We start from the raw sequence: 26,694 nt of genomic DNA on the forward strand, positions 1-26,694 counted from the left end.
GAAAAAAATAACCAGCACGCTGCTGAAGGGAACGTTCTCGCACCTCTTTGCAGGTGTGGATGAAGCCCTAATAGACAAAATGATGGCGTTCCTTGGAAGGCAGTATGACCTTGCGGATCCAGATTACAAGGGATGGATTGATGTAATCGGCGACGTGCTCTTCCGCTGTCCGACCGTGTCCTTTGGGAAGAGCCTGGCTGTACTGGGAAAGAACGTGTACTACATGCAGTACAGGCCCAAGCCGTCCTTCAGTCTATTTAGCGCGGAGACGGCGACGCACGGGGACGACGTGACGTTGCTGTTCGGATTCCCGTTCTTATACCCGGGCCTGGCCTCTGATCAAGACATGGAGAACTCCTACCGCTTGATGATGCACTTAGCTAACTTCGCTAAGAACGGGTAAGCATTCTCTTAGACCTTACAACTCATGTGGGGGAATTTAGTAGCATCGCTTTCGAGCCTCGTCTAAACATTACAGTGCAGAACAACATGAAAACACGGCGCTTTACATGTGAGCCGCGTGGAGCGCGTTATGTTTCAGAAAATGCGCATACTGCCACTGTATTTTTGGGTGGTAACGATTCTCAGAAACACGTTTCATCCCCCTCCAATCACGGGACGCATCAAAGTGAAAAAGCTAATATGCCGGGAGCTCAGCCAGGTTGGGGTTTGCCAAGCTTGTCTGGGAGTACGCGCGCTGAATGAAGCCGCGCCTTTCAACCACGCAAGCGCCGGCCCATAGCTGAATACATGTGACGATCCAAACCGAATCGGCACCGAATCAAAAACCACAACAGAGCCGTCATTTTTGCTCGGAATTGGAATCAAACTGAACGCGTATTTTTTCGCCATCTCGAAAGAGAGCTTGAGCTGGAAGAACAAGACTGAACCGTTTTAAACAGGTCATGGAGGCGGCGCAAAACGGCGCAGGTTAAGAAAAGATAAAAGCTTTTTTTGTAGGAGACAGTCGAATATAATCAGCGCACCGTAGTGCTGAAGCTCAACGAAATTCACAACCTGCTATCAACGGGGTAGCGTTCCATCATTTTTGTAGTGTTTGTTGATGTAGCAAAAGATTAGCGCTGAGTGATTCCAAGAACCACTTCATTCGATCACTCTCCATGGTGGCACCGTGGCTATGGCATTTTGCTCCTCAACCCACGGTCGCGAGATAGAATGCTGGCCGCGGCGGCCGCATATAGGCGAAGGCGAAATGTAAAAACGCCCGTGTACTGTATGATATCGGTGCATGTTGAAGAACCCCGGGTGGTTGAAATTAAAGGGACATTGAGGAGAACCCTATCGAAATTTTTTTGTTAGCAATATCTGATAGTTCGGCATTTCATGGCTTTGTTGACGCTTGTCCGGGAGCGAAAGATGCATTTATTTCAAAGAAATTTGGATTCGAAGCTGAAAAACTTTTTTCCCGCCGCTCCGATTCAAACTCGGGAACTCTTATGACGCCACGGAGAACTCTTATGACGACACAGAACGGAGTGACGTGAAACGTGACGTAAACGGAGCCTCCGTGATTTCTGCGGCTAGCGGTGCGGTCTAGCAACTGCCGAAATGAAAGCTACCGCCGCCGCATGTTGAAGGCATCTATCGGGGGTCGCCACCGTCGCTTCGTTTACGTTTGCACCGGCGTCTTGCCAGCGTTACGATGGATCCCGTTCCCGAACCCGACGACGTAGTTCTCGCAAAAACTCTGGCCTGCATTTCAGCGACCTCAGCCCCACAGAGCGTGCGATGCTTTTGAGGGAGCACGGTTAGGTTAGGCGCCGGCGGGTGGTTTCCCCCTTCCTCAGAGAGTAGCCGTTGCAAACTAAATATAACCCCAGTGCGGAAAGTCGCAAGGGGTGCGTTGCGCCCATCGGAGGATGGCCGGGGCTTTGGGGCCAACGGATTGTGATTCCTTGAACGGAGCGGTTGCACGGCGCAGCAGGCAGCGTCGAGGTCTCCCACGGTTGCATGGGCCAAGTTGTTGATTTATTTTTTTGCCACAAAAAACAAACGGGTGCTCGAGGGCGGTCGTGCTTAAAGTCGGCGGCTTGAAACCAAAGCCGGCGCACGACGCTTCAACGGCTTCCGCTAGATCCAACGGGTCCACTGGATCTGGCTCTCTCGCCAACTTGCATGTACCTTATGTACTGTGAATGGATTAAAATAGCCAAACTCGAAAAGAACAGCTCCGCCGAACTGCCGTAGCTATTGAATATAACGCGCACCTCGCCGCGGAGCCAAATCAGTCTGGCCGGGCCGGCGGCGGCTGGCGCACTCGGCGCAAAATAGATGCATGCTCCAATCTCCCCGCCAATGCGGTCAGAGTGCGCCGAAGCCGCCAAACGCGTCGGCGGTCAAGCGCAGTTGGAGTATAGAGGGTCTCGCTTTGACCGACGTGACTTCGCCGCGCAGGGTGCGCGCGCGCGCGCCTCGCCGCAGCATTAATGCGCCTTAACAGAGCCTGCGCTTAACCGCTAACCAACGTATTCAGCGGCGGCATCCATGGGAGCCACTAAAACCCCCGCCCACTCACTGAATAAAATAAAAGAAGTCTGGTGCCGAGATTCGGTATCGAACCAGGGCCTTCGGCGTTTGAGGCGGAAGCGCTACCGCTCCGCCACGACGGCTCAAGTTACCGCCGTCAATAGAGGCGCATCTATAGTGAATGCACTCTTCTGATGAAGAGCTCTCCGCGCTTTCGCTCGGTATATCCTGGCCTAAGAGAGCTAGGCCATCAGCAATTTTTCTTAACTGCCTTGTACCTTGTCTCCCGTCCCTAATAAACGATTTCCGTTAAGTAATTTGAAGTTGACTGGCACAGCCGGGAATGTTTCGCCGGGCAAGCGTGCGAATACACAAGTGCTGCCTTGTACGATCACCGAGCATCGTGCCATCATAGCTTTCCATCGACCGTGCCTATCATCTGACAAGCCTTAACAGGCTCCTTCAAAGGTTAACTAGCACTTGAAGCGGCACTTGGAGTTCCTCTGCTGTTCGGCGCTTGTAAATCGAGACGCGTCAAAAACAAAACCACGGGGCACGCAATGCTCATAGACGCGAAGCGACATAACAAATCGAAACTCTCCTGGCCGTGTGGCGCCGCCAAGCATCCGTTTTCTTTGCTTCCAACATTCAGATTGTCTTTTGCCTGCCTTCCTTGTGTGATAAAAGTGCACAATTGGTTTTAAAACAAAACTTACTTCAATATTGATCTGCGCAACCTACCTTTGTCGGCCTCAGAGATTCGCGAAACCAAGTAGGATAGAAAATCCCTCCAAGGTGGCGTCTCTCGTCCTATGGCGTCACCACGCTTGTACTTGCGAGATTGGCCTGTGGTGGCGATACCTGTATTTTGGTTCTTGCTATTTTCTACCTTACAAGAGCTTTGTTTTCAGTAAGAGCGGCGCTTTTGTGATCAGGAGCTCGTATTCTATCGATACAAGCCAACTTCAATTTCTCCTCAGTGTCCCTTTAAGCTGGAGACCTCCAGGTGTATCTCATAGCTTACGTGCAGCTGAGAGACGTCAACCCTACATGCCTACCCTTTCATTCTATTCGACTCTGGCCCAAAATTATGATGCCTTCGGCCATGGGCGTGAACATTATTTTTTCCTTTGGCGCACTGTGTAGGTCGAAGGCATTTCAGAAAATTGATATAGTAGGAAAGTTAAAAAGCTTAATTCAGACAAATACAAATAACGACAGTGAATACATGCAGAGTGCAGGGTGAAAATTTAAAATTAAATACCTGTTTTAGAAGGCCCCTGACCAGGTTTCGAGGTGTCTCTGCATAATAATAGAGTCATGAGCGCCTCGAAAACCAGGTCAAAATTCACATCAAAGCCCGATCGCTCTCTGTCGCGGAAAATCCCTTCCTTCACTCCCGTTCACTTCCCTGGCATGCCTGCGACGGTAGAGGTCCTGCGCTTTTCACTGGTCGAATATTTTCACTGACGCTTTAATTGAGGATGTAGCACAAAAGAACACAATTCTTCCGACAACTCGTCGTCTGCTCGTTTCACCCGCGCTGTTTTGTCGCGTCATTCCTCGCCGTACGCAGAAAAACATAAAGCGTTCACTTTTTTTTTTGTCCTCATTCATGTACTTTTTTGCGTGGTCTGTGCTGGGCCGTCCGCTCATCGTTCACTTCGTTCATGGCAATATAAGCGTGCTCGCGCGCGAACCGTTTCTGCGGAAGTTCGCTTGCACTTCTGGCAGCCGTGTATCTCGAGCGACGCACCATACTGAGCTGTCCACGTCCTGCACATGCGTAGCGGCTGGCAGATGTCCCTCAAAAGAGGCCCTCCAGTCAATGGCGTCGTGGTTAATCCCCTTTGATTTTTCCACTGCCTGTGATGTCACGCCAGGATTTCTGAAGCCAGCTTTCACATGCAAGCGAAAACGCTAGCGAATCCTGCCTCCACAGCTCAAAAACCTGTTTTCAGTCGTCGAGGCGATGAGCGGCGAGGTTCTAAGTTAGAAATTTTCGCTGCGACGCACCGCTCAATCGCTCAGTCGCTTGAATGCGATGCAACCGAAAACGCTCGCGATTTCTACCGACACGACTCTAAAACCTGTTTGGAGGGGTCGCGGCGGCTTGTGCTGACAGTGACGCGATTCCAACCATTTCTGGCCGTGCCGCTCCTCAATCACTCAGTTTGCTCAGTCGCTTGCATGAGAAACAGGCTGAAGGGGATTAAACTCGCCATTGGCTGGAGGACCTGCTTTGATGGTCATTTGTCGCTGCGGTCTTGTATCCCACTTAGACACAGTTGGCATTCCTTGGTAAGAGAAGGCAGAAAGCTTGTTTCTCAGGCTGTTTCGCGGTGATCGCTTCACTTGTTCCGCTTGCGGACAAAATGCCTTAATCATATACTCCACCGTCTGCATGCGCACTGCAACCTGGATGTAAATAGCAGTGTCGAAGATATTCGTCGCGTTAACCAGCAACGGCACCCAGCAAAACGACAACTGGTAGGACACAGCAACAAGTATATGCTGAAATGTAAGCTTTTGTTTTCCGAATCCATATTGGCTGCAATGTCCTGGTCCAGAGCACGAGCTCCCTGGTTTAGACCGGAACACTGGAACAAATTTCGTTAAGGGTGGAATACAAAATCGTTCGAAAACTGAGATTTTTGAGAACGGTAAAGAGCCCATGACGGTGGAAATTATTTTGGAGTTCTCCACTACGGCGCACCTCATAACCTGTTCGCTGTCTTGGCACATCTATCAGTTGTTCTTATAGGAGAAGAGACAGCAGCGGGTCGTGGCGGCGATCCTCACCTCCTCAGTTGTCGTATTAAAGGGGCCCTGAAACGCCTTCCGAGGAGAGCACATTAACTCACTTAATCACTGCGCTGTGTTGCCATGAAAACCAGAGCCAAATAATACTCTTCTACACGCAGCAGACGACCCACAATCACGCGTCAAAGTTGGCGAGCCCTTCCCGGCGACTTTTTCATGCTCGCGCCCTCCTCCGTCCCCCGCATCTGCGTAGACAAGGTGAGAGGTGGCTATTGGTTAGATTCTTTCAGACGTCAGGCAGCTACCGTGGCCGCGGCCAATAAGCCGCTTCTCTCCGGGGGGGTCGGGAAGCCCCGCTCCCAGAGGGGGGTCGGCGAAGGAGCGCCTACCTTCCAGCGTGCAAAAAGTGACGAGAGGAAAGGGAAAGGCGCGAAGACGCTGAAATTCAAATTTTAACTACAGATAACTCAGCTTCTACAAAGCGCGTTTAAAAAATCCTTGCTGGACACTATTCGCGAAGCGGCGTGCTTCAATATCCCATGCGTGCCGCAACTTTATTAGAGGTCTCTTCACAGCCCCTTTAAACTACGGCTGGCCAAGTAAGAACTCGACTGCCTTTGAAAACTCCTGTCACAACTTTCGCTGTCGTGTAACATCACCCAGCTATGATTGTCGAAAACTGTACTTGGCTCAATAGCTCTTTGAAGTACCGATGTAAGATGATCCTCTTAAAGTTTTTCGCACCCTCTCCCGGCTCTCTTTAAAGAACGGCAGCTGCAAGCGAATGTCTTGTTGCAGTGCGCTGTTACGAATGTGGCTCCCACCGCTGCCATCTCTGTTAGGACTGGCCATCCCAGCCTGTCTCTACTGTTGGGTCTGGGGCATCTCAGCCTGCTGCCACTGTTGCGCAGAGCTGAACGATGAAACGGCCAAGGTCACGGTGAGTCAGCGAAGCATTTATGTACAGTATGTACAAGGCCATTACATAATCGTCACAGTGGCCGAGAGCACAACGGGCTCGCATAAAGGGGCACGGCGATGCGCCGGGAGAGCGTCACTTGTTGTCTCCGTCCGCTTCCTGTCTGCTGCTCCCGCTCGGCGAGGCTCGGTTTTTATAGCCTCCTGTGACCGTTGCAGCAGCCATGTCACTCAAACCCTCCAATCAAGTCACGGTTTGAATTTGACGAATGGACGAGAGGGCTCGGCCTTTCAAAGTTTGCAGCTGGGCTGCCGACGAAGCCTTGGTTGAGCAGCGCCTCCGCTGGGTTGAGTGTCGAGTCGGCGTTAGCTAGGGTGGGATGGGATTCCGCCGGGCGAGCCAGGATGAATCATGCTGCAATACGCGACCTGCCCGAGAGTCCGGGCTTGCTTTGCGCGATGGGGGGCGCACGGCGCCGGTTTCTACGGGTGACAGCGGAATGCGTGCTCGGGCGTGACAACCTATAGCCAAGTTTTTGTCTCGTCATCTTTCTTCACAAGTTTTTTGCACAAGGTTTCAAGTGATACCACTCTCCTCTAAAAGTAGGTTGCTGAGTGTGAGTTTTTAAATTAGTTGGCCCTCGATTTCCACCGGCTGATCTGGCTTCGCGAAGGCGGTGAATTTAAGCTGCTGGTTGTGCATAAGCGAGTAGCCGCTGAAGGAAGGAGTCGCAGGTAGCACCGATCAGCATTATTAAGTTTGACAGCTATTTCAGACAATAAAACAATGCGGTGCTAGTGCAGTTTCTAAAGACCGCCTTAAAGAAAGAAGGTATGGCTGTCGGACCGAATGGATGAGATTTCAATGTTCTAAAAGGACTGGCATAAGTGGCCAAAGGTGCCGTTTCACACCTTAGAGACTATTTCTGCAGCCACAAAGGTGCTCTTTGCCTGACGCACGATAAGCAGCAATGTGTCGGAACCGTGTTAGCCGTAGCGTTCGTACGTGAACATGCAACTATCCAAGTTCACAAAAAAACTACTGAGGAAGGGTTTTTTTTTTCGGTACCTTGCGGAAATGCCCCGTAAGAGTTCTGAAACTGCTTATTCGCAAAACAGGAACTTAAAACTAACCCCTTTTTTTTCGGCGTAAAGTAAAATCTGGTGGCTTTAATTTTACATAATACATTGGCAAGCTGCGCGCATCTTGTGTGCAGTATCAATTGTAGGAAGCAAACACGTGCTGAAGTTTGGATTGAATATGGGAGCAGAAGAGGCCAACTATCGGCATTACCTCAGTTTATTAGGTTTTTTAATTGACGGTGTAAGCAGCAACGTAGCCAGTTTGGACAATAATTAAATAGATGATGTTGAACCACAACTGTCCGATGGCGCGAAATAAAAAGCAATGACGCTAAACGAGCTACGATCGCGTTTGTATGGTATGGGCTGCCGTACAGACAAACCTGTTTCCTCGCAAAGCGGGCCGTTAGGAAAGCAGACAAATAAGTTGTATTGAAACAAAAGCTCAGACAAAAAGTATCCGTACCTAAGAAGCATTGAGATGCATTTGTGAGGACTGAGCTAACGCAGCGGTATGGAACAATGTGCAGCGTACAAATTCTTGTGAGTCTGGAAGTTTCAAAAGTCAGAAGTTATTTTTTCAAAATGTGATTTAAACCTTTAGCTTTCTTTTTGCAAAGTCCCAAAGAGCGGAATACAAACCCAGTGAGAATGAGAATAGTGGTTTGAATGCGCCAAGTCTGACGATGCCACTTTCCCGTGCATGGTTTTCGTGGCGCATCCTTTTACTTCCATGTGTTCAGAAGAAAACTTTAGCAGATATAAACTAGTATTAATTACGCCGCATAAGTTTCAGTTGTATGAACACATCGGCCAAAATGAGAAAGTTTTTTTCAGCCGTTCACGTCCAATTAACGGAGCGGGCGAAGGTGATTTCTACTTTTACGGTGAAAGCCTTTCTTGCCTCATCAGTGTGCTCAAGACCTGTCGACAGGAAACGTGTACAATAAGTGTCCGCTCCACCTGTCAATCAAGTAAGATGAAAGAAAAAGAATTTCGATGGGTATGGTATTCGGACCAACGCGGGAAGAGCCCATTGGATTAGCAGTCCATCGCCTTAACAACTCGGGTATACCTAGTCCCACTAAACGAGAGTGTTTTAGACGGCTAATGTCGTAAATTGAAACCGGATATAGCGCACATATCAGATATAACGAAGGTGTAGTATGCCGTAACTTGAAACCGAAACTAATTTTAGAAGCGCGAGGCGATCGTGTTGAGCTTGAGACCTCAACAGGACGCCACAAAAGCTTTCGCCTTGATGCACATAAAGTGACTTAAGTGCTCCCCTAAATTTTATTCCCTGTAGCCATCCACACAATCACAACTTATCGAAAAGCCATCTTCCGGCTTCAATGCATGGTGTGATGCCCGCCGAACGGAGGCAAATTGTTTACGCTTAGTCCGTGCTTGCCGCGAGGCGGAGCCCGCTTGCAAAACGCAAGGCAAGACGTGTGTGCAGAAGCAGACTACTCGCATGCACAACTGGCATGTTTTGCAGTGCAATGTCAGCTATTTCACCTCCAAGAAATTCCCGACATCGTTTCACCCGGAACTACTTTATGGGCCATACTTTCGTTTGAAAGTGTAAGTGTGATACTTGTGCGGCCTACTCGCCTGGACTGTACCCGTGGGCTTGCGGACAGAGGACTTGGTACAGGTATGTAGACTATCAAGCTTGACAGGTGAATGCTAGTTGCACATACGTGCAATATTCATGCCACTGACTGTTGCAAAGCAAAACGCGCACCGTAAAATGCTTATATCGGTTAAACAGCTCGCTTATTCGCTCTGAAATTTGACGCAGAGATGGCGTACGACATTCTTTCTATGTCAATGTCACGTTTGGATGATGTATTTGGCTGATTAGATCAGAATTAGAAATCCGCGTAGTTTGCAGCTTCGACGACCCAGAACGAGCAACTTTCATATGAGTAATACCGGTGGCCTCATCTGGTGCCTGTCTGTCCGAGGAACGATTGGAGCTGCTATGAGTGAAGCGGGGGATGAGTGCTCCATCCGCCCCCCCAACCCCTACTCATCGCAGCGTCAGTGGTAAAAATTGCAGGATACACTTAAGCTCCGCCTTAAGGATATGACGCGATAGCGCAATGGGTTAATTCCCATATATGCAGAAGGTCATTCTCTACTTTACATTCATAGATCCCTGGGAGTCCTCATACCCCTTCCTGGTGCAGTGGTGCAGCGGTTAAGCGATGCGCCACAACCCAGCGATGGCAGTTGCTCCCATCGGTGGGCCTTGTGCAGCCGAGGTCGCTCTTCCCGAGGAACGATGGGCAGTTTACTCACAATCCGGTGGGCAGGTTCTGATGACGCCGCAAGGTCACGTGACCTAGGTGGCCCACATGCGTCCTAGATTGCTTTCTGGGCACTACCTGCCAGAGTCATGCTCGTGATTTTTCGCTCACAAAGCCGACACCGGATTTTCTGGGTAAGGGGGCCTTTAACGCTATCCACGGTGTAACAGACGCTATTGCGTTAAAACACTCGCTCCTCGGATACGCACCAGATGGCGCCACCAGTACAATTTATATCAAAGCTGATTGTTTTTAGTCGCCGATGTTGCAGACGACACGGATTTCTAATTATTTCTGATCGAATCAAGCAAGAACATAATTCCAAACTTGGTATTAAAACAGCAAAACTGCCTCATGCAATTTTTGTTTCAAATTTCAGCGTGCATAAGCATTTGGCAGTGTGCGCTTGTCGCTGCTAAAGGCGGTATAATGCTCCTCACGAGTGCGGAAAGTTACGTGCAGACACTTTTTGGCGCAGGTCGGTACCAAGGCTTCCTGACGGCAGCCCCTGGCCCCTTTTCTCGGAGGCTACCGGCTATCCCATTGTCGAACAGACGCAGACCGGTTACGTGCTCGGTGCCCCTATCAGGGATTGTACCATCGCGAACATCTTTCAACAGCACTTTTCCGGAAAGTCAAAACGCGAGAGTGACGTCACCCCGATGTCCAAAGTCATCAAATTGTTGCTGGAAATGCTGGCCTCGATACCATCGATGGCGTACTCGGTCTCCGGCGGGTACACCAATGTCAGCCACAACCACTGATGAGCTGCTCTCAATGTTGCACACGCAGGAATATTCGTAGAAGCAGCACGAAGAAGCGTTTGAGGAAAAAGCTACCCTTCGGCTCCTTAAATCACCGCGCACCTAAAGAGCATTGCAGCGAACAAAAAAAATTCAGCATGGCCAAAAATAAATATATTCTTTTTTTGTTATCCGGCCCCTGGAATGAATCGCATGGCTACAGTAGCGTAAATTCACACGAGGCCGTCAAGGCCATGTGTTCATGAGAGGCATAAAAAAGCATGCGTACACGCGTGCGCATGATCAGGCACCAGGTGTTTGTTCGCACACTGCAACGTACACGCATCCCAAGAGCTGTGGTGGAGCTTGCTCTCGTCTTGTCTGAGGATGTCTTAAAAAAAATGGCAAAAAAACAGCACGTGAGTGACCCACAAGTTGAGTAACCTATATTTTAAAACTCCGTGGTTGTGAAAGCTGAATATCCCGCTTTCCAAATCTTTATTTTACTTTGAAAGGCTAGGTCGTGGCCGGAAGGTACAGAATACTTTTCGGGAAAAATTTCCCAAATCATAAAATTTTACGTCCTTTTCATCATTAACTTTATCGTTGCGTTACCATGACGGTGGCTGTGCTCTCCACTCAGTACTAATCTAATCGATCGTGAAAGCATGGTCAAGCTTGCAGCTAACTCTAGAAACTATCACCTTTGACAATTGTCAGCTATATTTTCAGCACTATCTTGGTATAGACCCAGTGGCGTCTTTTGGGTGATGCGGAGCGCACTGGGCACATAGCTTAGTGGGGTGCAGATGCAATCCAGAGGGGAGTGACTGCGGTGGTGAGCGCTGGTCGATAAGCCTTATTTGACTTGGAAAGAGCTCAAAGTTTCAATTCTCCAAATTCAAAGCATTCTGTGACTGGTCTGAGGGTGCACTTTGCGTCGAAATGCGTATTCTTTGAAGACACCTCAAAGCGACAGGAATTTATCCGAGAAGAATCTAAAGCAAGGTTGCCTATTTAGCTATTTTGTAGCTAGATTTGGCTAGTTTTGCAAGCAACTAGCTACAAAATTTGCTTCACCTAAGAGTATCTAATTTAGCTGCTTTTTCCAAAATCTAGCCCCGAACTTTTCTCTTTGTGGTAATTCTAGCATTATTCTAGCCAATTTTAAGATTCAGTAACTTCGGCGAACGCTAAGCAGATCTTATGAGGACAGATACTTCCTACCGATGATGAAGATAATGTTAAAAATTAATGCTGCATCTAGTAGCGTCACAGGAAGTTACAAACCAGACCAAGAAACCGTGCCTCGAGAGAAGGATTGCAACAGTTGAAAAGAGGGAGGAAGAGGCATTCGCTTCCTCCTCTCTTATGGCTGTGTGGTGCGTATTTTGTATGCCTCTTTCTTTTTTCCTCTCTCATTGGTTTTCCTATTCCCTCTTTCGTTCCCCGTGCACCGCCACTGACAACACAGCGCCGCCTTTCTTTTCCCAAGCTCTCCACGCTTGCCATGCTCTGCCGTGGCCTGTTCCCATTAGTCGCCTTGCTCATTTTCGCGCGCTTCGCCGTTGTTGAAGCGGCGAGGAATTCTCCAGAAAACAGAAGTCTCGTCTCCAGCTAGGACGCAGCCGTTTTCGGGAGAATAGGGGAGTGCATCGCCTAATATGTACAAGACTATACGCACTCTCCGGCTGTCATCGGTGGATTTTTCTCCGATGTTCTCGTACTTTCTACAGCGTTAGCTGGCGAGTTTTTGTTCGCGTTACGGTGGCTACTTAGATATGCATCAATTTTTGTGACACTGACGACTACCGTTTATTTCGCGCGTACAGGAGAGAGGAAAAGAAGGTTGAAGAGCGGGCAAAAATAACGAAATAATGTTGTCGAAGCACTAGGCGTCGAAAATTTCTTTGTTGCGTTTCTCCGGATAAGAATGTGCAGGGCTAACCTAGCGAAGATGAGCCTTAATGTACTTCGAACACTTTAATGTGGCACTGTTTTCAGCAAAGGTTTCAGTTTCTTTTTTTTTTTGTAAGGCATGCTCACAGGGCAGTGATTCATTCGCAGCTCGTCGTCTGCTGTAAGCGCGCTTACCTCAACTCTTGGCGAAAAGTAGTGCTGTAATAAATTACCTGAATCATAATAAGGGCCCCATTTTATCCTATTATATCGTTCCTAATGGCTTGCACACAGGTACCGTCAAAAAACAGACCTTGAAAATTGTCTGCCCCCTCTCTTGTATGAGACAGCTCTTGGTATCATTTCAAACCGGTTAAAATGTAGCACGTTGGCACAAAGTGCTACATATGCCCAAAAATACATTAAAAAAGTACTTTAAAAAAATGAGCAACTTTCAGTTCTGTTTTGGTTGTTTTAGCTACTTTTGGATGCTTTTACGTCGCCCTCTAGCTACTTGTCTTCTGTGGTATTTGGCAACACTGCCACCAAGAATTCTTGAACAAAGATCTTTCTCGCATCCATAACTCAGTGGCACATTTTTTCTCGCACATACATTTACTAGACCTGCAATAATTTCCTTATGATGTGCCTGTCTATGGCATCATTAGAGGGGGAGAATTCAAATTTGAAACCACCAAAAGATACTTGATACCTACAACAGGAAGGTGCAGACTGTCAGGCAGTGCAGTATTATTTGTTGAAAGCCAACTGGCGAAAAGCAATGACTATGAAGAAACTTTGCAGCCCTCCCAGTCACAAAAGGTGAATTTTTATTTAATATTTTTTTCCATGCACCGCCCGCTTGAGTGTTCCTTTAAAAAGAAGACTAACATTTTCTGCAATGAATATACAGCAAGATGTTTACTAATGCGTCCACCAAGTACTTCACACCTTGCATACATCCATAGCTACAGACCAGAATATATGAGGGGCCTTCGATAAGTTGTCCACCTGAATTTGCAAAAAAAAGCTGAACTTACCACTTATCATTGTAATCCCCCTAAACATGAACATGTCGTTTTCACTTCGCCTTTAGTGAAGGATTCTCTCAGAATTGAATAAGATTTATTGGTGCGGCAGGAGCCCTGTCAACTTCTTCTTGAACTCCATAGGATCATAAATTATTTTTGCATACAGAAATTTGTTCAGGTTACGAAAGAGAAGGTCATCGCTAGAGGTCAGGTTTGTACTGCAGGTGAATGGTTAAGGAACATTAATTCGCATTCCGTAACAGCAGCTTGGGATTTGCGGGAGTTGTGAGCTGGCGCATTGTTGTGAAGCAGCAACCCACCTGCCGACCACTTCCCACGTTGTTTGTCTTTGTTTGCTAACGTAATGCCGTCATTAAGGAAGCATAAGTGTCCCAGTTTTATATTGCGTGGCACGAATTCTGGTAATAACAAGCCCTGTGTATTCGAAAAATCTGTTGGCATGATCTCTCCAGCTAACTCCTGCACACGTGATACCTGTGCAGTTGGTGACCCCTTGTGCTTCCAGTGCATGCACTATTGTTTGGTCTCCGGTTTGTGGCGGTGGAAAGATATTTCATCCCCCGTAACAATTCTAGAATACAAGTCTTCTAGACTTTCTGCAATCTAGCTTCTACTGGCCATATTGCTGGTGGCATGTTTTAAGCATGAAATGCGTTTAGCCCTCGCTCTATTTAGGCTAATATCGTCCAGAAGCCGCTTCGAGCATAAAACCGAACTTTCCGCAACTTTCCATACGAATAGCGTGCATCTGAAGAGCGCCACAGGAGCCAGAGCTCCGCGAATGGTAGCGCGCTCTGCCGGCCTCCGAAGGTCTTGCAGTCACGGAGCAGGACGGGTTGCCTGTGGCTGCGCTTAGCGTTGTGTTATAGCGATTCCACCTCCACAGCACTGTCAAGCCGCGACACCGGCCGGTTGTGTTTGCGTGTTTCCTAGATTGTGACAACATAACGATAAGACGCGGTTAATTCATAAATGAGAGTGAGGGCAGCGGTTATAGGGTGGTCCGGGGTGCGCAGTCTCGCGCCCGAGCGGCTCTGCGGATCTGATGCTTGTGTTCAGCGGGGACGAGACCGTGAAACGAAGTTCAGTTTACTTCGAGACACAGTAAGCTGTGTGTCATTGACTTGTGAGCGAATGAGCGCCTGCATCTCTGGCTCGTTCTGCGCTTCACTGAAGCCAGTGGCAGAAGTTCTTTGTGGCATGACCTAGACAAAGGCCTATTTCAATAATGCAGGTAGCAACATCTGTAACCCATTATAGACAGAGTTCCATAATTCTGCAAAAAATTTCATGCTTACATTTACTCTCAGCGACGAGGGAAGCCGAATTTCTTAAGGTGAAAGCCTTATATGCTCAATTAGCAACGAAACCCGCCTCGCTGTTTGCGTCCAGAAAAAGTGCTCCACAAAACCCTTAATAACGTCATCATCAAAGAGAAAAACTTTTACTGAAGCTATGGGGACGTGCACCAATTTCTTTGAAACAGGTCAGCGCTAAAAAAAAGACAAACACACGGCGACAGAACGACGACACGACAGATATGAGCGCTCATATATGTCGTGTCGTCGTTCTCTCGCCGTGTGTTTGTCTTTTTTTTAGCGCTGACCTGTTTCAAAGAAATGCTTAACCAACTAGCCCAGCACCAAGTTTTGCGTGCACCAAGAACCTTCAGATTGCTAGGCGAGCACGCAACCCATAGGCCACAAAACCGTTTTCTGTTACACATGGCATTTATTACACTGAAAATATGCTGTTTACATGAACTATTTAGAAAGTTTTTAGGAAGCGCCACGAAAGACATCTCAAAAAGACAGAGCAACAGCGCAATACACGGGAGTGTCACAAAGTTCGTGCCTGCCCTGTCGGTCTTTCACTTTGGCGGCCGAGGTAGCGAAGGCACCTCTGTTCTTCGGAAACATGTCGCAGTGCGGCGGCGATGATTTTGACCTCCCTCGGGGACGGTGGGAGTGAAAGGCCACTCAACGCCATTCCGCCCCAGCCTCGCATTGTCGCCTGGTAGGGGGCACTTGTGCAACGCCACGCGGTCGGAAGTGGCCACATACGGTGGCGGCCACTTCGGGGAACGGGGAGCTTTGGGATGAATGCCACAGCACTCTTAGCATACGCTCCTCGTTTGCGTTGGCAAATTTAATATCATTCCCATCGAATGACATTTGCACCTAATGCCATTAATCGGCTGCTACACTGGAACATTTAATGTTATTAGGTTGGAATGACATTCGCCATCGAATGAGTTTGGGGAACTCATTCGCGTTCGATCTCGTACCGAATGTGTACTCTGGACACCAGATACGCAGCAGAAACAAGCGACGGAAAAAAATAGCATGCGCACTGCAAAAATTGGATTTATTTAGTTCTGCTTAATAAATATTAATTTTGGTGCGAACCTCTTGACACTAGAAGCTGTCGTGGATAGCTGTTACTCTCGGTCCCAGCAGCAGCCAACGGCAACGGCCGACCGTGAAGCAGGGCCTTTCCCGCGACCGTCGATCATTTTGGGTTGCGTGTTTCCTGCTGGTTGGCGTTCCATGTTCGTTTGGCTCGCAAGTACTTAAAGATGTAACTGAGCACTTCATCTTTTGGAAGTCATTTCCACGCTCCGCGCGCCACCGCGTCAGCCATTTTGTTTGTTTACGTTTATCGGATTTGTGGTTGACTTTGTACTTGCCTTGGCTTTTTATGCCTAAAGTGATGGAGAATTGCCGAAAATATTATTTTAAGGTGACGGTCCTACTCTGACGGTGAACGGAAAACATTTTTGGTGATATTTTTCTCGACGTGTCGTAATGGAGGGTCCCGGAATAATTTCGACCACGTGGGGATCTTTAACGAGTGCTGTGCGATGTCAGTGCACGTTAAAGATCCCCAGGTGGTCGAAATTATTCCGGAGCCCTCCACTACGGCACCTCTTTCTTCCTTTCTTCTTTCACTCCCTCCTTTATCCCTTCCCTTACGGCGCGGTTCAGCTGTCCAACGATATATGAGACAGATACTGCGCCATTTCCTTTCCCCAAAGAAAGCAATTAAAAAATTTAAAAAAAAATTGTACGTCGACTGTACCTCGCTCGTTAGCTTCATAAATGTGGCTCAGATATTTCGAAAACGCAAATTTTCTCTGCTTTCAAAAGATGCATGTGGTTTAACGATAGAAACAAATTTGTTTCAACTGTAAAAGAAAACGCAGAGATGAAAAATGGTACTTGATCTCAACTTGTCTCAGCACCGCGACAGCACAGGTGGAGACTGAAGCCACCACGACCGACTGATGCCGACCACGACCCCACCGAGAACATTATGCGCTTTAGCGCAAAAGACGCTCTCTCGCGGACATGTGCGAAAGGTGAGCGCGAAATGTGAAGAAATACGTGCGTCTAACATAAACAAGAGCACGCAGTTGAGGGTCCAAGCGGGAGAGGGGAGGGGGACGCCCTAAGTGCCTACAGAACTATTCCTTTGTAGCAGACCCCCTTTTTGGCAACGCACACCGCACCCCCCCCCCCCCCCTTTTCTACGTACAATGTTTTAATCTGAGTCGGCCTAGTGAATGATATTCATCTATACTGCATTTTTGTGAACCTTCGCAAAGTTCGGTCTAGGTTGATCGGAATTGGTTGCAAATGCCGCCGCATGTAAGACGAATATTTTTTTTCTGATCTGAGCATATTTCGACACTTGCGGGACTAACCCTCTCGGCAGCAATTTCACGTCTCTCGCGCAATGTCGATTCATCTCAATGGTAAACAGATATTGACAAGTGCCCATTTCTCTATGCCTTGTTCTTTACCAACCCTAGTTTCTAAGGTTGGACAGGCATCCGTCGAGCGTTGACTGAAGTTGTCAAGCGGTCTTTGTTATAGTTGTGTTATCCTAGATGTAATATCATTTGATAAAAAACAATAATTTTTTCTAGCGATAGAGTTGGCAGGCTACAGTCTAGACCAGGAGTGTTCCGACTACTACTAATATTACTATGCATCTACAGTGACGAAGTGATAGCACGCGCAAAAGACGAGGGCAGAAGGAAGGACACAAGAAAGGCACCAACTTCAATTATAAGGTTAATTGAAAAAAAACGCAAGAAATATATACATGGGACATAAACAAAACATTAATAATTTGCATGATATCACACCTTTCCTATATTTTTCGCATCCGCTCTCCCTTTTCGCTTGCTTAGTAATTTGCGCTGTGCAATTATGTCGACAATGTATCACTAACGCTCCCAAGTTTCCACTCTATCGACATTGTACCTTAGGCGGTGCGGGCTGCGCAGCATTATTTTTCTTTTTCTTTGCCCACTCTAATATATGTACAACTCAAGAACGAAGTGGCACATACCTTAAAAGGAGGCCCTCCAGATAGTAACATCGACTGTACTACAGCTTTCTGTGGCTATGCAGCCAAGGCTAAACAAGGGAGGGAAGGAAACGGTCCTTTGTTCCCGTGCCGCGCATCCTTATCCCGAACAAAGATCACCCCACCTCTGATGCCGTTTGGACAAAGATGGTACCCTCTTTGTCCCGGCTCTCAAACTTTTTCCCTTCACCCTTCCACAACCATAGCTCCAATAAAGGAAACCCCACTCGCGACAAGGACAAAAGGGCCTTCTTCCCTCTATAGGGAGTTTGCACGAAAGCCGACGGCGCTATGCATTCTGGGTAATCCGCCATTTTGTCGTCCTTGTTAGCAGCCGACGCACCCAGGCCAGGCAGCAGTGTTTTTGTCCGAGTGCCGTATCGTCTTCTACAGTCATCAAAACTAACAAGGGGTTGCATATTCACCGCCCCGGCGTGCTTTGAAGATGTCGGCAGTTTCGTCAGAGACCTACGTGTCGACTCTGTGCCCGAAAGACCGGGCGCGCTACGAGGAGAAAACAAAACAGTGCGGCGTGGACCCATTCAGGCTGCGCGCGGATGACTGCACTGTCGATTTCAACTTGTGGCCGCCCGTCGACATCGCCGATATTCACTAATTTCTAGTTCTGAGAACTAGTTTTGTTACTCAGCAGCAGCTTAAGGCCAGAAAAGCTTTGGAAGGGCACAACTTCCTCACAAGTGGATGGGTACGCGAGCCATGCATGAAAACGGTCGTAGCCGACACAGTGATACTCAAAACACAGGTAAGGACATAAAACTTTTTTTTTTCGTGAAGTACTAATTCCTTTCGTCGCCGTTGTCATTTGCGCCCAGGTGAACCACTCGCAAAGTTTGAATAAGCCACCCGTGGACGTGTGGGTCCTCGCAGAAAGCGACGGTCACATTGTGTCGGCTTACTGTACCTGCATGGCCGGCAACGGAGAGGCCTGCTCGCATGTTGCTGCCCTGCTATTTTATGTGGAGTGTGGTGTGCGCGCACGTCAAGAACAATCCTGCACAGACGGCCCCAACGCCTGGCTTCCGGCCACCGTCAAGACGATTGGTGTGCGCCCGGTGTCGGAAATGGACCTGTCGTAGTCGACCATGAAAAAACGCCGCCTTAACGACAAATCCGAGGGCGCAGACTGTGCGCCGAAACCATACCCACGACCAACAGTGCCGGCGCCGACGGCCGCAGAATGGCAACAATTCTTTGCCTCAGTGATCGAGACGGGGCATCGACCGGCTGTGGCCAGCACAAATCCGTGGTACAGTGACCTGTATGTGCCTGCAGTACGAAGCTGCAAGGGTGCAGATCTGCGTCTGCTGTATGACAGAAGTACGGTTTGACTAACTTATGATCAACTGTTGGTTCACTGCAGCAAAATTTATGCTACATTGCAAGTAAACGAAAAAGCTGTGTCCAGCATAGAAGAGAAGACAAGGAAACAAAGCCTCAGCACCAAATGGTATTCTTACAGAGCAGGTCGCATAACTGCATCAACTCTTTATGACGTTTGCCACACGCAGATTGACAAGCCATCTATCAGCCTTGTGAGGCGGCTTTGCTACCCACATGACAACAGGTTTTCGTCTCCGGCAGTCCGTTATGGAAGAGATAATGAGCCGAATGCCCTGAGAGCATACAAACTGCTTAGCAGTACGACTCATGATGATGTCATGTTTGAAGAGGCAGGGCTGCTGGTTTCCAGCAAACATGTATTTCTTGCTGCTACGCCTGATATGCTCACCGAGTGCCAATGCTGCGGCAAAGGTCTCGTAGAGGTGAAATTCCCGTGGTCTGTTCGTGACGGAAAGTTGTCTGACCTTTTACAAGTGAAGGGCTTTCTTGTTGAAAATGAGGGATCACTTAGACTAAACACAAGCCATCGCTACTACTGCCAGATACAAACCCAGTTATTTGTGTGGCAGCGCAACTATTGTGATTTTGTTTTATGGAGGAATAATGAAATTAGTGTTCAGAGGGTGCAAGCGGACCACTCCTTTATGGCAAAGTTTCTTGGAGTGGCAGAAACATTTTTCTGCAAAGTTATGCTGCCAGAGCTTGTTAGCCGCTGGTTTACCAGAGGCCAGGAAAATCAACCTGCAGATGCACACCAACTTAATGCAGCCCTAGCTGCCACCATGCAGGAAGATCGCAGCCAGTCTGTTTCTACTGACAATAAAAGCAATGAATTCTGCTCTTGTAAATGACCAGAAGAAGGAAGAATGGTTGCTTGCGATGGGCTTAACTGCCCAGTAGGGTGGTATCACTTTAAATGTGTGGGGTTGAAGAAGACTCCAAAAGCAAAAGAATGGTTTTGTGCACTGTGCAAAAAGTGATGACATGTGCTTATGATTATAAACTGATAGGTGATGCTGGCACTGAAAGTGAAAATTTGGCTTGGTCTGTGAAATTTAACGTCCCGACATGACTCAAGCCGAGGGACACTGAAGCGAAAAGCTCTGGATAAACTTCAACCACCTGGAGTTCTCTAACATGCACTGATATCACACAGTATCTCTTGCATGCAGGCAAAATGCAGCGGCCCCACTGGGATAGAGACTGTGTGCTCAATATCAGCAATCAAGAATTGAAAATAGATGTGTGAATATGTCATACAATGTGTTATCATGTGTTGTTCAAATCATCCCACTTGTGTAGAGCTCAAATGCTGTCCTCGCCGTGAGGTTGTTTTAGCCAAGCCATCAAAATGGTGTTAAACAGTGCCATTGTGTAATGTTGAACTGCGGTATTTATGCAATAAGAATATTGTAAGCACAGTGCGCGACCCTCGTCTTCATCTGTAAAGATTCATCATCATCTCGCAACTTCGTCTTCGGAGGAGTGGCCGCCATACTTGCGAGTGGCAATAAAAGCTCGCTTCGTCCACAGTCTCACAATATACTTGTCTAGTCATCTAGTTCCTTTTTAAACTAAGCGCTTTACTTAAATGGGTTGACAGGTCAACTTTCGAATTGTTACATTGATCATTGTACTTTAAAGGAGCCAAAACCACACACACACAAAAGAAGAGAATGGGACAGAGCGCCTCTCGTTCTCTTCGCTCCTGTGTGTGTGGTTTTGGCACCTTTAAAGTACAATGATCAACTGCCAGTTAGCCCAACAAGAAATTCTCGTATTTTACACTGATCTTGATCTAACTTTCCTAGAGAACATGCATCAATAACTTTTTCTTTTCAAGCATGCAACCAGTTGGAGACTGCTAGTTGAATAAATAAGTGCCGTCCATCCAGTCGTATGCTTACACCTTTGTGTGCATAGAAAAAAAAAACGTCTCAGATATTATTTGTATGCAGATATCCACAAAGCAAATATAATTTAGTCGGACCACATCAAGGCAAACTTCTGATAACTAAACACAAATCCCTTGTACCTTGACGACTGAATGAGTACTGCAGGCATGTATTTAAGGGGAGGCCTGAGGCCCCCCTCCCCCCTTCCAGCTAGAAAATTACCTTGGGCCACTCCTGAAAAGAATTCCTGACTACGCACCTGGTCTACGGATGCTAATAGCTAATCTGCATAAATCTTCTCAATTTTCTATACTCATTGCAGTTGTCTTGCTCACATTTCATTTGGCATTAAGAGTACTCAGCGCTGCAGTTGTGTGATTAAAGGCATGCAATTCGTAGTTTTATTTGCACTGAGCATTTGTATGCCAATATTATTTGATGGTGATGACAGTGAATTTTTATGGCACAAGGTCATCTATGGCCAAATAGTGCCGTGGCGCAAAGTATTTTCGTTTTCTCAAGGCGGGGTCAGAGACCCATTTCCCAAGCATTTCACCCTGATTAAGCCGAGCAACAGGCCAGGGGAAGCTTGTACCCATTGTGACATCAGTGGGTACCCGGCGGCACTGGGGATCGAACCCCGCACCTCCCGCATGCGAGGCAGATGCTCAACCACTAGGCCACCGCTACGGTATGCCAATATTATCTGCATAGCTGCATCAACTGTAGGACAGCGGCCTGTCCCGAATCCCTCTAACCCTGTCCTGTGCCCGTTAAACTTGCTAACCCCATCCACTCACCTAACCCTTCGACACCACCACTATGCTTATCCTAATACAAATGTAATGGTACGAACACCCAAACTCTAATGGGTTCACAGTAAAAGTAGAACCAAAGTGCTCCTAGGTAAAAAACATTTTTTTTTTTCACTTTTATTGCTTATTAGAGCACATGTACATTGTCGTGCACTCACTAGCAGACACAACCAGTACAGCCTAAAACAGTTTTACACGTATTGCAAAGTACCATTAAGGAAACAAAAACAGGGTGTTAGCTGTCATGCGAATGGGTCCGAAAAAGAGGGAAAAAGAAGCAAGGCACCACATGACAACCTTCAGATCAGATATATTATCGTGGAAATCAAAATCACTAAGCACAGACATGATTACTTGACAGGATACTTCTGCTTTTTAGAAGTTTTTGGTGTACATTGTACAGAAGAAAGTGTGATGAACATACATTCAAAAATAATTGCCCATATGGATACAGATGCAACAATCAAACAGCACACAAATAAGGAACACACAAGAAACCAAATACTGTGAGGACATTCTTGCAGGCTAGTTGCCATGCCGTTCAAATGTTAGCACACAAAAGACAAGAGGCCTTTCAAAGCCCATCAAGACGACAAGAGAGAAAAAAGCTCAAATGGGATACTGAGGCACGAAATCAAAGCAAACAAACAGGGGTTGAATTGGGATCTCGGTGGACTTGTCTTCATCTCAGCCAGACCCAGACAAGTCCACTTGTTGAAATATTGGCAAGCGGACTGAGGCGCACCCTGAACGCCTCGCCTCGTTCAGTCTGCTTTGATTTTGTGCTTCTGCAATGAAAATGTCATTCTCAGTCAAATGGGACTACTGAATTGCACAGGTTGGTGAGTACACAACATACGCGTGCGATTTTGTCAATTTGGCACTCACCATACTTGTTTAGTTTCAGCACTTCAACTGGAAGACTTCCACTAAGTATGGTATACTTGTTGCGTACCATTCCAATGACTCTTTCTACGTGTATCCGCACATTTGCAATCTCTCCAGTCCTTTCAATGTCTTCACTTGAAAGCTGTCTCTTTCCTTTAGTAAAGGCAGGAATAGCTAGAGTTGCATGGCACAGTCCAACACTTTCGGAGATTAGGAACCCCCTGTCGGCAAGTACAACGTCTCCATATTCCAGAAGGTCACGCACTCCACATTCCTCCGTGATGAATTTGTCGCTTGCCCGACCGCCATAAGCTTTGGACAAAAACGTCACAACTCCTTGTGGGCTCACTCCCAAAAGAAAATTCACTGTGTTATGGTGTTTATAATAGGACCATGTTTCTGCCCGAGGGAGGTAAGAGCTTGTCCTGTCAATGAAAACCTCGAAGCAATCGAGAATAACCCTAACTTTTACACCATATTTATCAACGAAAGCAACGGGCATTGTTTTCATTACTTGTTCTTTGTCAGGCCAGTGCACAAGAGGTCCGATCCGATGAAAGAATACATTCAACCATTTGTCGCAGATCCTCGATGCTGTTGATACCGACACACAGAAACGGTACGCCAAGTGCTGGTACTGGCACCCTAGCCTCATTCTCATTAAAAAAAGTACCATTTCCTGAAACTGTGTCAGGGAATGTTTTCTTGAATGAGATATGTGGTCCTTCACTAGCTTAAATAATGAATGAAGCATTACAAATCTTGGTAGCCCAGTGTAAAATGCCACTCTCTCGTCACAGCCATGTAGTGCCTCTTCAATAAAACTTGTTGAACGTGAAGCCTCTTCAGATGCTTGAAGTTGTTGTCTCAGGCCTGAAATTTGGTCCTCCAGGCCCCTGATGTCTGCAGCACCCAAGTCTGTCTGGCAGGCTGTATCTGTTTGGCAGAGGGTTTGAAAAGACCATAGAAATTTTTTTATTTAAACGGGCCATAAATCTTGTCACTGAAATTTGCATCACATTCGTGTGCACACTAAAATAATAAAAAAAGCTGCAAGAGGAGACATTGCTTCATTAATTGCGCCTGCCGCCTTTGACAAGCACTTACCAGCTAGAGAGCAAACCAGCGGTTCAGTTCCTTCGTCGCACATGGACGCGTCTTCGCTTGTTGCAGGCTCATCGCGTGCAGATCCACCAACTGCACCTAAAAAGAAAAAGAAAAGTCGGAATGCGGATTGACGGCAAACACGATTTTTCAGTGTAGAAAACCAAGCGGGCTTACCAGCAGAACTGAACTGGCGATGGGATCGTGCTTTGCGACGATGATAGCGCGACTGATCTGGTGTCTTTAAGGCATAACCCAGGTGCAGCGATGGGGTCCAGTCGGGGCTGGAATCGTCGAAAAGTTTAGACGGCCGACCTAGAAAATAAATGTACGCGTGTAACCAAGAGTGATCACTTTCGGCAGCAGTTCCTAACTTTCAAATACATTCGAGGCGCATGTTTAGGAAAAACTACGAAGAGACGCGTCGCAAGGTGCCTGTTTTGCAAAGCGTAAAGCGCGGGTGCAGAAGTAAAAAACAAACGCGCAGTAAGCCAAGAAATCGTTGTACGCACCTGAAACGAAGTGGAGTGCACAGACTTTATACTTGTCCGGATTGGCGTCAGTCTCACTCCTGTTAACACGTGCCAGCCACTCGCGTCGGCGTCGATATGAAAGCTGCTTTGTTTTCTCGCACTCGTGCAGGCGTATTTTGGGAATCTTGAAGAACCGGCAGTCGGCCTGTCCTGTCTTCAGTTTCTGCGCTTTGCTTTGGGTTCTTCTGGTGCAGCCCACAACAGCACAGTACACCATAACGCCAGCACTGTTGCACGCACGTACTACGCGAGCGTAAAAACCAACGTGCGCTTCCTGCGTCGGCTGCTACCAAAGGACGACAAAATGGCGGACTACCCAGAATGCATAGCGCCGCCGGCTTTCGTGCAAACTCCCTATAGCTTAGCCTTGGCTGCATAGCCAAAGAAAGCTGTTCGGTCGACGCGCTTGGCTGGAGGGCTGCTTTTGAGGGGAATATGCTGCTTCGTTCTTGAGTTTACCCGACTACATTTGGTGATCCACGTCCTTTGTTTGTGTCACGCGCATTAGGCCCGCTAGCAAGCCGCAGTTCAGCTACCTTGTGCAGTCGTGGAAAATCGAGCAAGGCGCAGGCAGAGAAAGAAACATACCGAACCACCCCAGCCAACCCCTCCCCCAACGCACGACGGGGACAAGCAGTCAGGTTTGCCATGGTTCGTTTGTAACCCTCCGAGGGCAGGCGCAGCAACAAAAGCAGTTTAAAGACCACGCAGCGCGGGTCAAGAAAGGACTGGACATATATCTCAACATCTCAACCAAAATCAGTCTCAGGTCGCTCGGGGGCAAGACGGGAAGACACTTTGTCAGTCATGGATCAGTGTCGTAGTCTGGTGGCAGAATCTGAACTACTTGCAGATGGCGGCAGGGGAACCGCAACCTTAAGCTTATATTATTGTACATAAATGTTCTCACCCACTTTTTAAACACTACATAACAATTTGAAACATCTGTTATGCGCGCTGATGTCTTTCAATTGTCTATTTTTTTTTTCCTGATCATCACTGCAACCATTTTCGAATGACATTATTTTTTACCATGTAGCATCGAAGGAGACCGAATGACATTCGATGCATGGAATGACATTCGGTTGAAATGGCATTAAATTTATCGTGTGGCATGGGTATAATAAGGCTTTCTCTCGCGTTCCTTCTCCGTTTCTTTCTGTTTAACATTTTTTTTTTCCTTTTGACGTCTGCGATTTGCTGGCGCGCTGTGCCTCGAGTTTTTTTTTGTTTTTTTTTTGTCTGTTTGCCACGAGAACGCGGCGGCGGGAAAACCGCGAGCCGTGCAGTTAATTCGTTTGGAGAAATCAGTGCGTGCGGACGTGCGTGAGTTGAGCCAGGGAAGTGGTCGGCAAGCGAGCCTACGCGGGAGTCGGACGCGTAGAGCGCGGCGACGGCGGCCCCGAAGACGCGTGGCCCAAGTACGCAACACCCCATCAGCCCCGCGGCGAGCATCCGCAGCCCGACGCTCCCTGCGACCGGACCTTGCCAGTCGCGTGTTTCCAAAAGCCCGAAGCTGCAGCAGCGGAAGTTCCGGTTACGTCACTAAACACAAAAACACAAGCATAACAAAACGATTGCGCCGCTTACGTTTGTTCAAGCATACCACTTTTTGCACAACCTGAAATGAATTGTTAATAAGATGGTCTGCTGCATTAAAACTTCTCAACAGCAATCCGCCGCCTACATCGGCTGCTCATATCGCGCCATCTACGCGCGATATGCCCAACGGGGGCGTGTCGCGCTTGCTTTCGCTGGCTTTTGCTGGTGCCGCGTGTGCACGTCTGCCTGGCCAGCATGGCGGCGATGTGTAAAGTATCATGCCTAAGGAAGATGTAGCGAGGTGAAATCGCGCAACGGCACCCCCAATGTGCAGGTCCGAAAGGAAGAATGCTGAAGGTGTCATATGCCGCAGCGCACGCGGTCACGCCGGGCTCGCGGTGCGTTTACTTTGCACAATTTTGTTCAGATTTAGAAACCTCCCAAATGCGATCTATGCTAGCAATATAAAGCTTGTCGGGCCTTATACTTAAGTGAAGTTGTGTCTGAAAAACGACTATTCCATTTTCGGCCTACCCGCCGCGGTGGCTCAGTGGTTAGGGTGCTCGGCCACTGATCCGGAGTTCCCGGGTTCGAACCCGACCGCGGCGACAGCGTTTTTATGGAGGCAAAACGCTAAGGCGCCCGTGTGCTGTGCGATGTCAGTGCACGTTAAAGATCCCCAGGTGGTCGAAATTATTCCGGAGCCCTCCACTACGGCACCTCCTTCTTCCTTTCTTCTTTCACTTCCTCCCTTATCCGTTCCCTTACGGCGCGGTTCAGGTGTCCAACGATATATGAAACAGATACTGCGCCATTTCCTTTCCCAAAAAAAACAATTATATATACATTTTGGGCCTCATGACAGCGAGACTGAACACAGCGCCCCGTGAAACTATATGCGCGTATTTGAATTTC

The 26,694-nt window shown here is 47.8% G+C and overlaps 2 protein-coding genes across 2 annotated transcripts in view; one reads left to right on the forward strand and one right to left on the reverse strand.

Moving 5' to 3' along the window:
• Nucleotides 1-10,503, forward strand: part of LOC144100397 (acetylcholinesterase-1-like) — a 23,566-nt gene extending 13,063 nt beyond the window's left edge. Inside the window, exons 2-3 of the mRNA XM_077633361.1 lie at nucleotides 1-399; nucleotides 10,048-10,503. The exon at nucleotides 1-399 is cut by the window's left edge and continues 1,116 nt beyond it. Coding sequence (XP_077489487.1) covers nucleotides 1-399; nucleotides 10,048-10,333 — 685 coding nt within the window. The 3' untranslated portion in view covers nucleotides 10,334-10,503. The remainder of the gene's footprint in view (nucleotides 400-10,047) is intronic.
• An 11,905-nt stretch (nucleotides 10,504-22,408) lies between these two features.
• Nucleotides 22,409-24,248, reverse strand: LOC144100406 (uncharacterized). Its single transcript, XM_077633367.1, has 4 exons — nucleotides 24,217-24,248; nucleotides 23,882-24,019; nucleotides 23,708-23,803; nucleotides 22,409-23,536 (listed from the first exon to the last, which is right to left on the reverse strand). Exons 3-4 carry the CDS (start codon nucleotides 23,748-23,750, stop codon nucleotides 22,521-22,523), a joined length of 1,059 nt encoding a protein of 352 aa, XP_077489493.1. The 5' UTR covers nucleotides 23,751-23,803; nucleotides 23,882-24,019; nucleotides 24,217-24,248; the 3' UTR covers nucleotides 22,409-22,520.
• Nucleotides 24,249-26,694: the final 2,446 nt, after the last annotated feature.

The sequence above is a fragment of the Amblyomma americanum genome, chromosome 1 (genome assembly GCF_052857255.1).
Source record: "Amblyomma americanum isolate KBUSLIRL-KWMA chromosome 1, ASM5285725v1, whole genome shotgun sequence".
NCBI classification, from domain to species: Eukaryota; Metazoa; Arthropoda; class Arachnida; order Ixodida; family Ixodidae; genus Amblyomma; species Amblyomma americanum.

Excerpts from the sequence above, each read along its gene's own strand:
- LOC144100406 (XM_077633367.1), bottom strand. The coding sequence starts at position 23,750 with ATGTGCGACGAAGGAACTGAACCGCTGGTTTGCTCTCTAGCTG. Across the intron at positions 23,537-23,707 it reads GCTGGTTTGCTCTCTAGCTG|ATACAGCCTGCCAGACAGAC; the intron begins GTAAGTGCTTGT and ends TCTGCCAAACAG.